Source organism: Thunnus thynnus, chromosome 24 (assembly GCF_963924715.1).
Source record: "Thunnus thynnus chromosome 24, fThuThy2.1, whole genome shotgun sequence".
NCBI lineage: Eukaryota > Metazoa > Chordata > Actinopteri > Scombriformes > Scombridae > Thunnus > Thunnus thynnus.
This window is the reverse complement of record NC_089540.1, coordinates 17,469,123-17,480,298: the sequence shown is the minus strand read 5'-3', so window position 1 is coordinate 17,480,298 and position 11,176 is coordinate 17,469,123. Positions and strand designations below refer to the sequence as shown.

General features: G+C 38.3%; 1 protein-coding gene across 1 annotated transcript; it reads left to right on the top strand.

Annotated features, from left to right (window-relative positions):
- Nucleotides 1-1,181: 1,181 nt before the first annotated feature.
- On the top strand, nt 1,182-10,253 carry bzw1a (basic leucine zipper and W2 domains 1a). Its single transcript, XM_067583247.1, has 12 exons — nt 1,182-1,336; nt 3,141-3,214; nt 3,327-3,503; nt 3,742-3,836; nt 4,006-4,071; nt 4,974-5,109; nt 5,248-5,357; nt 5,451-5,621; nt 6,319-6,465; nt 7,366-7,504; nt 7,612-7,734; nt 9,452-10,253. The coding sequence occupies exons 2-12, from the start codon at nt 3,151-3,153 to the stop codon at nt 9,481-9,483; spliced, it is 1,260 nt and encodes a 419-aa protein (XP_067439348.1). The 5' UTR covers nt 1,182-1,336; nt 3,141-3,150; the 3' UTR covers nt 9,484-10,253.
- The last annotated feature ends 923 nt before the right edge of the window (nt 10,254-11,176 follow it).

Genomic DNA, 11,176 nt, shown 5'->3' with positions numbered 1-11,176 from the left:
GTTGAGGAGAGTAAACTGTCACCAGCTGACAAGCAGGTCAGTATGAAACTTTGTGTTGTCAGGTCTGTAAGTACTGAAGCTTCATGTCACATGTTTTCCTTTAGGCTGATAAATCAATCAGTTCCAGACAGTTTTTATGGCCCGACAGCACAACTGCAGGTACGTACATCCTGTCTGCTCTCATGACATCTTTCTTTATTCTTATGATCTCTTTTTTCTAAGCCCTTTCTGTTTCAGTTAAATGTCCTTTGAGACATTTGATGTGATGGCACACTCATCTGGCAACTGCCCGACCTGCCAAATCTGTGCGACCCACAGATTCGTCCATCACAGTTTCCCAGTACCAAAGGTGACATCTTCAAATATCTTGTTATGTCCAACAAACAGTCACAAAGTTTACAATCATATCAAACAGAGAAAAGAAGCAAATCCTCACATCGGAGACCAGAGAATAGTTTGAGTTTGGAGCATCACTTAATGTTGCAGATTTTCTTTCCATCAGCTAATCAGTTGTTTCATCTCTAAGCATTTGCATCGCAAAATATAATCATTTTATTGATTGATTGAAAATACAATGATTATATTTTGCAAGCAATCACACCTCAGTTATCTTCGCTCTTTATTGTGTGATTGCTGCCTCCATCACTTACATTGTAAGTGCATTATGAAGGGATCTTCTAACGGTCAGTATGAACAGGAGGAATGATTACAGCAAGAAAAACAGGTTTCACTGTTCATCTGGGTCCCTGACTGTTGTTTTGAGACAGACTTAAAAAACTGTGAACCTACCCTTTAAAGGCTGTAGGCTGAAAATTGGAACTGGTAAATACATTTTAAAAAAAAAAAATAGAAATGTCTAAAAAAAACAAAAAACATCCTTTTAATCGATCAAGTTTGTATTAAAAATTACTGAATCATACTGAATTTATTGAATATGAAATTATGTAATAAATAATTAAATTAACTATTTATATATATATTACACAGATATGGATGTAGTTGTAAAATACTGTAAATCCATACATTAAAAAATATATATAAAAATGTAATTTTTTTGTTGAACAGAAATAACTAAATCATACTTGTAAATACATATATTGTATTTATAACTATATTAATATAAAATACACATAACTTTATCTATAAATCAGTGTACCGTCTTTTTTTCTTTTTTTTTTTTTTTAATGAACGGGAAGCCCCTTTAAATCGCGCATGCGCAGCGGGCGGAGCCTGCGGAAGTCCTGACGGGAAGGTCTTTTTGTTTGGGCCGCAGATAGACTCGACACTTGGTTTCATTCCCCTGGTTATCAACCGTTTTTTATCTGCATTAATTTCGGTGAGTATTTACATTTTCACAATCTCCGCATCGCTTCACACATAAAGCTTCACTTAAAGACGCTCTAGTGTCGGATTAAAGTGTGTAAAATATCGTCTTTAAACCGGGAATTCTGCCATCATGGGCGCCGCTTGAGGGCCAATTTTAGCTTTCCTAACTACACTTTTCCAACGACTTTCACGCATTCTTTGTATACTTTTAATATTTGTATGATGACATCTCGACAACAGGTTCTGTTTAATGGCATATTTGCGCGTTGTGTTAGTTTTTTAAGCGTATATTTTATCAAACATGGTTAGCCAGCTAGCGGGCCCGGCTAACCAGCGCATGGTGAGGCCCCGAGTTAACCAGTGCTAACCTACAATCAGCCAGCTGAAGTTTGGAAAATGAATCATTATATCCGGTTCTGCACCTATCTACAGGACTTTTAAATATCTCAAACGATATGTTCTGCTGCTAGGTTAAACTTAATTTATCTGAGAAGTTTAATTAATACAACACCTGGCAGATTGCACCACCCAGCTGCATTGTACCTCCTCGTATTGTCTTTTGTCTGTTTTGTGTTTCCTTTTGTTTCTGTTTGATTAATTATTAAAAATACCTTTTCTGTCGTGTGTCTCACTGATGGGAGTTGAATCAGATGTTGAAATGACTGTGAAGGTTTTAATATCAAAGCTACGGTTTAAATTGATTTATTTTTATATTAAAGTAATTCTGCACTGTTGCAGAGAAGTTAATTAACAGCACATGAAGTCCTGCGTAGTGAGAAGAAAAAAAAAACTTTATATAGTTGTGCTAAGAACAGGCAGGTATAGTAAAATGTCTCTAATCTCCAACAGATTTCATGAAAACACAGAAACCCAACAATATGTTAGTTATCAGGGCTGCAACTAATGATGATGCTCATTATCAATCAATCTCTCACTTATTTTCTCCATTAATTGATAAGTAGTTTGGTCTATAAGCCCAAGGTGACGTCCTTCTTTTGTCCATAACTCAAAGAAATTTAATTTACTGTCATAGAAGACTAAATAAACATTAAAATATTCATATTTAAGAAGCTTAAATCAGAGAATTTGGACATTTTGTCTTCAAGAATAACTCAAAATGATTAATCGAGTAAATAGTTGCAGATTAATTGACTGATTGTAGCAGCTGAAGGTAGTAAATCTTCCAATACTTGACAATTTTCCTACCTTATCTCTCAAAAATACAGTTTAGTAAACGGTACAGCAACTTCCTAAATAGCTGAACATTATAGTTTTTTGCAAATTCTATTAAATAAATAATAAATAAATAGTGAATTTCTTGGACTGTTTTCAGATCATCTGAGGATGAATCCACATTTGGTGATCTAGTGCGTATTTCTGGAAGCAGGGAGGTGTAAGAGGGACTAAGTCCAAAAAAACATGGAGGGACATGTTACTCAGTGCAACAGTGGCAGTTACTGACGTGTTTTTAATCGTTTTTGGACAACAATGGAGCTTCATAGCACAGAGGAATAAGATATATCAGTTCCTTGTTAGTTTTTTATCTTTTCATGGGATTTGTTGATAATAAGGAATATTGTCGACTGTATCAAAGGTACATATTTAGCTGCAGGCTGTAAACTTAATTGTAAGAATTTTACTGTTGAACTCTAAAGCCAACAAAGGTTTGACATGGAACTAAACCAAGTTACACCCAAACGCTGGCAATACAAAACATAATTGAAGGGAACACGGAGTACTGCTCGCTCGTGTTTTAACGTGTATTGTGCACAAACGTCAGTAAACATTAACTCTGTGTTTTTTATCTGTTTCAGGGTGTCTTTTATGAATAATCAAAAGCAGCAAAAGCCAACGCTAACCGGCCAGCGTTTCAAAACGAGGAAAAGAGGTTGGTGTTCATCACTGCAGCTGTACATGTTTGTCTCTGATGCACAAATCATGTTTTATTCCTGGGAGGGTTTTCTTTTTCTGAATGTGACATGCGCATCTCTTTCCCACAGATGAAAAGGAGAGGTTTGACCCTACTCAGTTTCAAGAAAGTATCGTACAAGGCTTGAATCAAACTGGCACTGACTTGGAAGCGGTCGCAAAGTTCCTTGATGCCTCTGGCGCCAAGCTTGACTACCGCCGGTATGCAGAGACACTCTTTGACATCCTGGTGGCCGGCGGCATGCTGGGTGAGTGTAAAAAAAGAAGCAAGTTGATGTCTGAAACTCTTGGAAAGGCTTAAAAAAATATCTTAAATAACGGATACATTTCAAAACCTAAATGAGTTTCTAGGAGAGCACAGAAATTTAAAGTGCAGTAGATTACTATTACTCACATATAAAGTGATGTAGACAGGAATATAATCAGTAAAAAGTCATAATAAAAGCATACAGTTTGATTTTTATGTTTTTATTTTCTCTCCTACAGCCCCAGGCGGGACTCTGTCTGACGACATGACCCGTACTGAGTTCTGCCTCTTCACGGCACAAGAAGACCTGGAGACAATGCAAGCATATGCTCAGGTAGAAATCATAGCCATCTACTGTTTATAAGCATTAAATATCAGCTATCATCGATCCACATCTGATTTTGCATTCTTTCTTCTTCTGATATGAAACAAGCAAACCGTGAAAGGACATTTCTTGTCATGTCTTTTAAGTTAAGAATGTTTCTTTCCTCCCTAAACATCAGGTTTTTAACAAGCTGATCAGGCGTTACAAGTACCTGGAGAAGGGTTTCGAAGAGGAGATCAAGAAGGTGAGGAGGGGGTGTTTTTTCTTTGTATGTAACACAAGTTTTTAAATCTCAGACGTTGTTTTGAGTTTTCCAGCATTACGTTGTTAAAACAGCGAGGTTACACCTCGTCATTCTGGTTCGACGTGTGTCTGAGATGAGGTGTGTCATTTTAATGTGCAGTTAGTTTAACCGAACTGAAGCACAAACCGCTGCTTTGTTAGAGCTGACGGCTTTACAGTAATTCAGCTTGTTTTTTTTAACTGCTAGCGGTTGATTGTCTGTCTGGTTTATACCTGGAAACATGGTAAATTTATAGCTGTAATGAGACATGCAACAATGATATCCATCATTGAGTTAATCTGCTGATTCTGCATCAATTAATTGGTCAGAAAATGTGGAAAAATGCACATTGCAACTTCCCAGACCCCAAGTTGACATGTTTTTAATTGCAGATTTTGTCCGACAGAGAAAACCAGCAGTTATTTATTTATTTATTTTGGAAACAAATCATTTTTGTGATTTAGGATCAATCAATTATAAAAAAAAAAAACAGCCGGTGATTCACCATTTAAAACTGTTAAACTCTTAATTTCAGGGTTTCAGCTCTTGTAGGAACATTGGCTCAGAATAATCAGTTTCCATGTGATGTTGCAAGTTTCTTCTTTATCACCAGTTTTGTGTGTCACTGTTTGTTTATCTCAAGTATCGTGGGAAAGCATTGATAACCCGCGTCATTAAGCACATTGTTTTACAGCTGCAAGACAAATCTCTCTTCCAGGACTGTAAAGTTAAATTTGAAGCCGCACCTGCAGGGTTGTAAACAAGTTTTATTTGGGTCAAATCGAGCTTGTGGGAATAACCAACCTCAGTGACTCTTACACACAACAAACCTGTATTTGTTTTTCCCTCTCCGTCCTCTGCAGTTGCTGCTGTTTCTAAAGGGGTTCACTGAGTCTGAGCGCAACAAACTGGCCATGCTGACCGGCATCCTGCTGGCCAATGGCAACATATCAGCCTCCATCCTGAACAGCCTCTTCAATGAGAACCTCGTCAAAGAGGGTGAGGACAAATATTATAGAAAAGCCTTTCCGTGTGTCTCTGTAGGTCGTTCCAAAATGTCAGTTCTAGATTTGCAAGGGCACAAATTAGTTATTTCTGGACATTTTAAATTCAACTTGTCTTGTCGTCTCTGTCCAGGAGTATCTGCAGCCTTCGCTGTCAAGCTGTTCAAGTCATGGATCAATGAGAGGGACATCAACTCTGTTGCCGGCAGTCTCCGCAAAGTCGGCATGGACAACAGGCTGATGGTAAAAAAAACTGTCTGATCTGATTAACTATGTGAAACTGGGGAGATTTGAAACCACCTTCAGAGTTTAAACTGAAAGTATTTTGACCTACAGGAACTCTTTCCTGCCAACAAACGGAGCTGCGAGCATTTTTCTAAGTACTTCACCGACGCCGGGCTAAAGGAGCTGTCCGACTTCGCCCGCAACCAGCAGTCCATCGGCGCCCGCAAAGAGCTGCAGAAGGAGCTCCAGGAGCAGATGTCCCGCGGTGACCCGCAAAAGGAGGTGAGGCCGTTTCCTGTTTCCTCCAGGATCATAAAGCAAAGCTGCTGACAATAAGAAGTTAAATGTGCTTAAATCACCTTCTGTGTTTACATCCTTTCGGTAATCCGACATGAATTGTGTACAGATAAACCTGCAGAAGGCTGACAACATAGCAAACGCCTAACAGTAAACCTTTATTATTGCAGTAACGGTAAAGCAGCTCATCTTTAAAATATCGTTGCAACTTGTTAGAGATGTTCTTTTAGTGGGTGCAGGTGAAGTTTTAAATGTCATTTCTTCCTCTTTGCAAACATATTTTCATCCTCATTACTGGAACTTCCCCTCTTTTACCATGTTGCATAATTTTTTTTTGTTTGTGACTGACTCACTAGCAGCTCAAGCAACAACTACTGATGAGAACAGTAACAAAGGCAACAATGAGTCATGAAGTTGAATATAAATGAGCTGGATGTCAATGTTGATACAGGCAGTAACCATTTTATAAGCAGGTATAAAGCGGCCAGAAAGTTGCTGCTAAAATGGGAGCTGGGCAGGTTTTAAATGGCTTCCAATTTCAATCCAAATCCCGCGAGGTGCTCCTGATGAAACAGGAATGTGGCGATCCGGTATCAACTGTTGAGCTTGTCTACAAACGTGTTTCTTGACGTGCGACCGTGACACTGAACCCAGCGGTGTTTGTCTCCCTCTCTCGGCTCAGATTATCGCCTTCACCAAGGAGGAGATGAAGAAGGCCAACTTATCTGAGCAGGCCATGATTGGCATCATCTGGACCAGCGTGATGAGCTCTGTGGAGTGGAACAAGAAGGAAGAGCTGGTGACCGAACAAGCCATCAAACACTTGAAGGTATGCAGCGTGTCCAGGCGTCAAAATTCATGTCAAGACCTTTTTTTAAATGTTCTGAAGGGTTTTTAGCTTTAGGGTTGTTTTTTTTTCATATTGATGCACTGTCAAGTTACAAACACATGGAGAAATATTGCTTGTTTACCAAAAAGGCTGATTCAACATATTCTGAACCTTGCCTGAGTGTTTGCAGGTTCTGGCATGTTTGGAAATGTTCTGAATTTAAATCCTCAAACGTTCAGAGCAGTTTGTTTTTATCAGCAGAGGGTTTTAAATGTTCTGCTTGAAGTTCATTTTCTTCTTTTTTTACACAATAATCAGCATGTCGACAGTAGGATTGGTCTTATGTATTAACAAAAACATATTGCAAAACAGAAATGGGGAACCTTGTACTGCACTGTTGATCATTTTGGTATTTATTATCATTAAGGAAGAGCTTGCAGTCTCGAGAAGCTGCTGATTCAGACCTTGTGTTCCTCATGCCATTTAGTGCCTGTATTAGTGCACATATTGAATATATTAAGCTCTCACTCTTTTGCATCTAATGGCTTCCTTGCTTTGCACCGACCTGCTTGGGAAGCCTTTTTCCGCTTCATGTTTAAAAGATGTCTGCATATTAATGTTGTAGTCCAGTTCACACTCAGTAGAGCTCAGTGCCGACGGCTTGTGTGAACTTGTCTCGCTGCTCGAGCGGAATTTGCAGCATTTATGTGATTTGTAATGTGTGAAACTCGGCTTGAAATGGGAACAAAAATGGCAAAAAATGAAGCTGCAGCTGCTATAAAACTGAAGAACAGATACAATCAATACGCTTTAATGCACCGACAAGCTTTTATACGTACATTATAACTCCCGAGAGGGCGAGAGATGAGAGTTGCTTCATGCTGTCTCTTGTTCCCGCAGCAATACAGCCCTCTGCTGAAAGCCTTCACCTCCCAGGGTCTGTCTGAGCTCAGCCTGCTGCTGAAGATCCAGGAGTACTGCTACGACAACATCCACTTCATGAAGGCCTTTCAGAAGATCGTGGTGCTCCTCTACAAAGGTCGGTGTCCCACCCACATCGAGACACCAAACTCCTACTGACGTTTGTCTCATTTTGTTAAAAATGAAGCTACAGCTGTTTTAATGTTTACCCCTTCCTCCTCACAGCGGACGTTCTGAGCGAAGAGGCCATACTGAAGTGGTACACTGAAGCCCACGTCGCCAAGGGGAAGAGCGTTTTCCTCGAGCAAATGAAAAAATTTGTCGAGTGGCTGAAGAATGCGGAGGAAGGTAATAAAATTTTTTTAAAAAACACACACACACACACACCCTCAGGCATTTTCTCACAGATATTATGACTTGGCAGGAAATGCAGAAATAGAACTGATGATGATAATGATTGGTCCCTTCCCTTCAGGTATGCCAGCGAGCCAGCATACATGTGATGATAATCAGATATTAGACTTCAAGTGAATAATATATTACTCCTTTAGGAGGTCTATACAGTCAAACATAAGTCAAAATAAGATGTAGGGCTGCAACTTATTATCTTATCGATTAATCTGCTTATTTCTTAAATTGTTTGTTCTATAAAATGTTAGAAAATATTTAAAAATGTGTCCAAAGCACAAATATATTGAGTTTATGATCATAAAAGACCAAGAAAAACAGCAACTTTGTATTTGCTGCTACAAGTTGTGTACCACTTCTTCATGAAACAAGGAAGTGCTCTAGTATCGATTTAGGACCATTTAAGGATGAGGGAAGGACATTTCTGTCAATGTTAAAACTCTTTTAAAAGAGTGAGAGAGAAAGAGAGAGCAAGCTTGCGAGTGAATGAAGAGAGGGAGCAGCGGTAGTGAAAACAAAGCTGCTGAATGAGAAAGAGAAAATGTTACTTTCTGATTTCATGGTGATTCTGTTCAAAAGCAGAAATGAACAACCATCAAACACTCAACAGATGATTAACAGCATTTTGTCCTCCATGTGAATGCTACGTTTCATGTGGGTCAAATTTGCATGATCTACCTGGTTCCTCATATGCGGTGGAAACACAGACAGGACTGCACAACAGGGTCAAGTTTAGTTCCTGAGATCAGTCCCTCTTGTTTTAAAGCACCAGGAAGTTTTGGTGCAAACGGGGCTGTAAGCAGTTACAGTTGCCTACTGCCTCCAATCTGTAGCCTCTAACAGCCTGCAGCAGATAATCTACCTGAGATCAGCATTTCTAAGTTTAAACCACCACGTAGAGATTTCTGGCACAACTTCTCCTTCTAAGGTTCACGGAGAAGGAAGCATCAAGTTATTTGGTGCTGATAATTCATCTTCGAAGCCCCTCTGACAAGCCTCTAACAACATTTTGACAATTGAGACATTCAGTATCTCTCTGAACTTGGGCTGCAACTTAGTACTATCTTATCAGTTTGAATCATTTTTATCTAGAACCATTTTAGTCCGTTTTTAGAGCAAAAATTACAGATATTTGCTGGTTGCAGCTTCTCAACTGTGAGCTTTTGATGCTTTTCTGTGTCATACATGAGAGTAAACTGATGATCTTTTGAGTTTTGGACTGTCGATCGGACAAAAGATGACATTGGAAGACCTCACCTTGGACTTGTTACGGCCATTTTCACTCTTTTCTGGTGTTTTTATAGGCAAAACAATTAATCAAGATTAACTGATAAAGTAGTCGTTAGTTGTCTATAAAATGTCAAATAGTGAAAAATGCTTGTTTATAATTTATCAGTGCCCATTGTGACGTCTTCAGATGTCTTATTTTGTCTGATCAACAGTAAAAAATCCAAAGAACATAGGGAATATTTGGCATTTTTGCTTTAAAATGATTATTCGATTATCAAAATAATTGACTGACTAATGGCTGCAGCTCTACTCTGAACCATGAATAATAGGGCTACTTCACTACTACTACATAAACCATTAAACTTTACCTTGAAGTAATGTTCGAGCTGTTGAGACTTGACACATTTCTTTCCTCTTCTCTCCTCAGAGTCTGAATCGGACGAAGAGGAGGCGGACTAAAAACCTCCATCGCCAGATGAGCTTTTTCCTTTTTTGTTTTTTGTTTTTGTTTTTTTTTTTCTTTTTCTTTTTTTTACAAGTAGCAGCAGGAGCAGTAGAATGTCTTCACCCCTTCTTTCTCTTCTACCTCCTGTTTTACTCCCAAACACACACACACACCCTTCCACCACCACTCCAAAACATTTAAACGTTATTTAAAAGATTTTTAAAAAAAAGAAGGGCTCTGTCCTTACTCGTAACTTTATGTGTTGCGGCTCACAGTGGAAGCGGAAAATGATGAATACTCCCCCTCTTTTCCCTTTTTATTTTAATTTTTTTTTGGTATTATTGTTGTAATGCCTTCTGTAATTTGGATACAACATTCCATGTGATCTCGATGGCCGCTGCTTGTATGAATCTGAACCAAGATTTGGTAAATATTCAAGTTGGCTTTTTTGCCGTGCGACTACGAAGCCGACTAAAATGTTAAGACAATTTTGCCAAAGTTTATTATTATTATTATTATTATTATTTTTTCTTCCTCCCCGTTAATTTTTAATTTCGCCCAGCTCATGTTTTGGCTCCTGTTCGGTCTCAAACTTCGCCTTCTTTCTTGACTTTTGGGTAAAACTGTAACTGCGTGTCGAGGTCGCTCTGGTCAGTCCGTCAGAAGACACGCCCCCCCCCTGTAAGATGCCTCGCCAGCTAACTGATTATTATTGGTTTCTACTTTCTTTAATCTGATATAAACCGATTGACTTTTTTATGAAATAAAGATTATTGAAATGGTTCTTACTGTGTTCTGCGGCTTTTTATTTTCAGTTTTGTTTGTAGTTTTTGTAAATTAGATTTTTTTTTTTTTTTTTTTTTTTTTAAAAGATCTACATAATAACTGCACTCGTTAGATATGAACATGTATGTTAAAACCATCCTCAGCATTTTATAGGATTATTGCTCAAAATCAAAGTTATACCTTTTTTATAAGATTGATGCTTTTTGCCAGAAAACAAGTCTGAAACTAAAGATCAAAAATCCATTAAGTTGCATTTTGGCATTTGGAAAATACTTTGGCTTTATGTGGCACAAAACTGTCTAAACTCCTGAGATCAAAATGAAACAATCAGCTTATATCTGTGTGTGTATATAATCCAAATGATGTGAAAAGTTGTTTTATAAACTTCAGGTGTCAGGAAAAAAATCAGAAATGTACTGTATGGAGGCCCATTGTAGTCTGGAAAAGGTTTGTATGATTAATAAATATTCATGTCAAGTCAAAATTATGAGATACAGTTTTGATTCTGTATCATAATTTTGACTCACCATGAGTAGCTTTCATCATTTTTAGGCCCTGCAATGTTGGTACGCTTCAGTCCAGACTGAAATATATTGATAACTTATTGATGGATGAATTTTATACACAGTTATGACGCCCAAAGGATGCATCCTAATGACCCTGGTGATCCCCTGACCTTTCTTCTAGCGCCACCATGAGGTCACAATTTGGTTTAAGATAAAATACTCATGACATTCCCATCAGTTGTTGTTCGGTGCTACTTTGTAAATGTTAGCATAGCATTGTCACTGTGAGCATTTAGTTAAAAGCATTGCTATGCAACCTCACAGAGCTGCTAGCTAAACTTACCATCTTTGATTAACTCTTTCTTTCCCGAGGAAAACCCTGCGATGAAGATTTGCTGTTGTGTCAAGAATTTTA

Bases quoted from the DNA above. Each gene is read 5' to 3' on its own strand.
- bzw1a (XM_067583247.1), top strand. From the start codon at position 3,151: ATGAATAATCAAAAGCAGCAAAAGCCAACGCTAACCGGCCAGCGTTTC. The intron at 4,072-4,973 runs GTGAGGAGGGGG...CGTCCTCTGCAG, and splicing joins TCGAAGAGGAGATCAAGAAG to TTGCTGCTGTTTCTAAAGGG. The intron at 5,622-6,318 runs GTGAGGCCGTTT...CTCTCGGCTCAG, and splicing joins GCGGTGACCCGCAAAAGGAG to ATTATCGCCTTCACCAAGGA.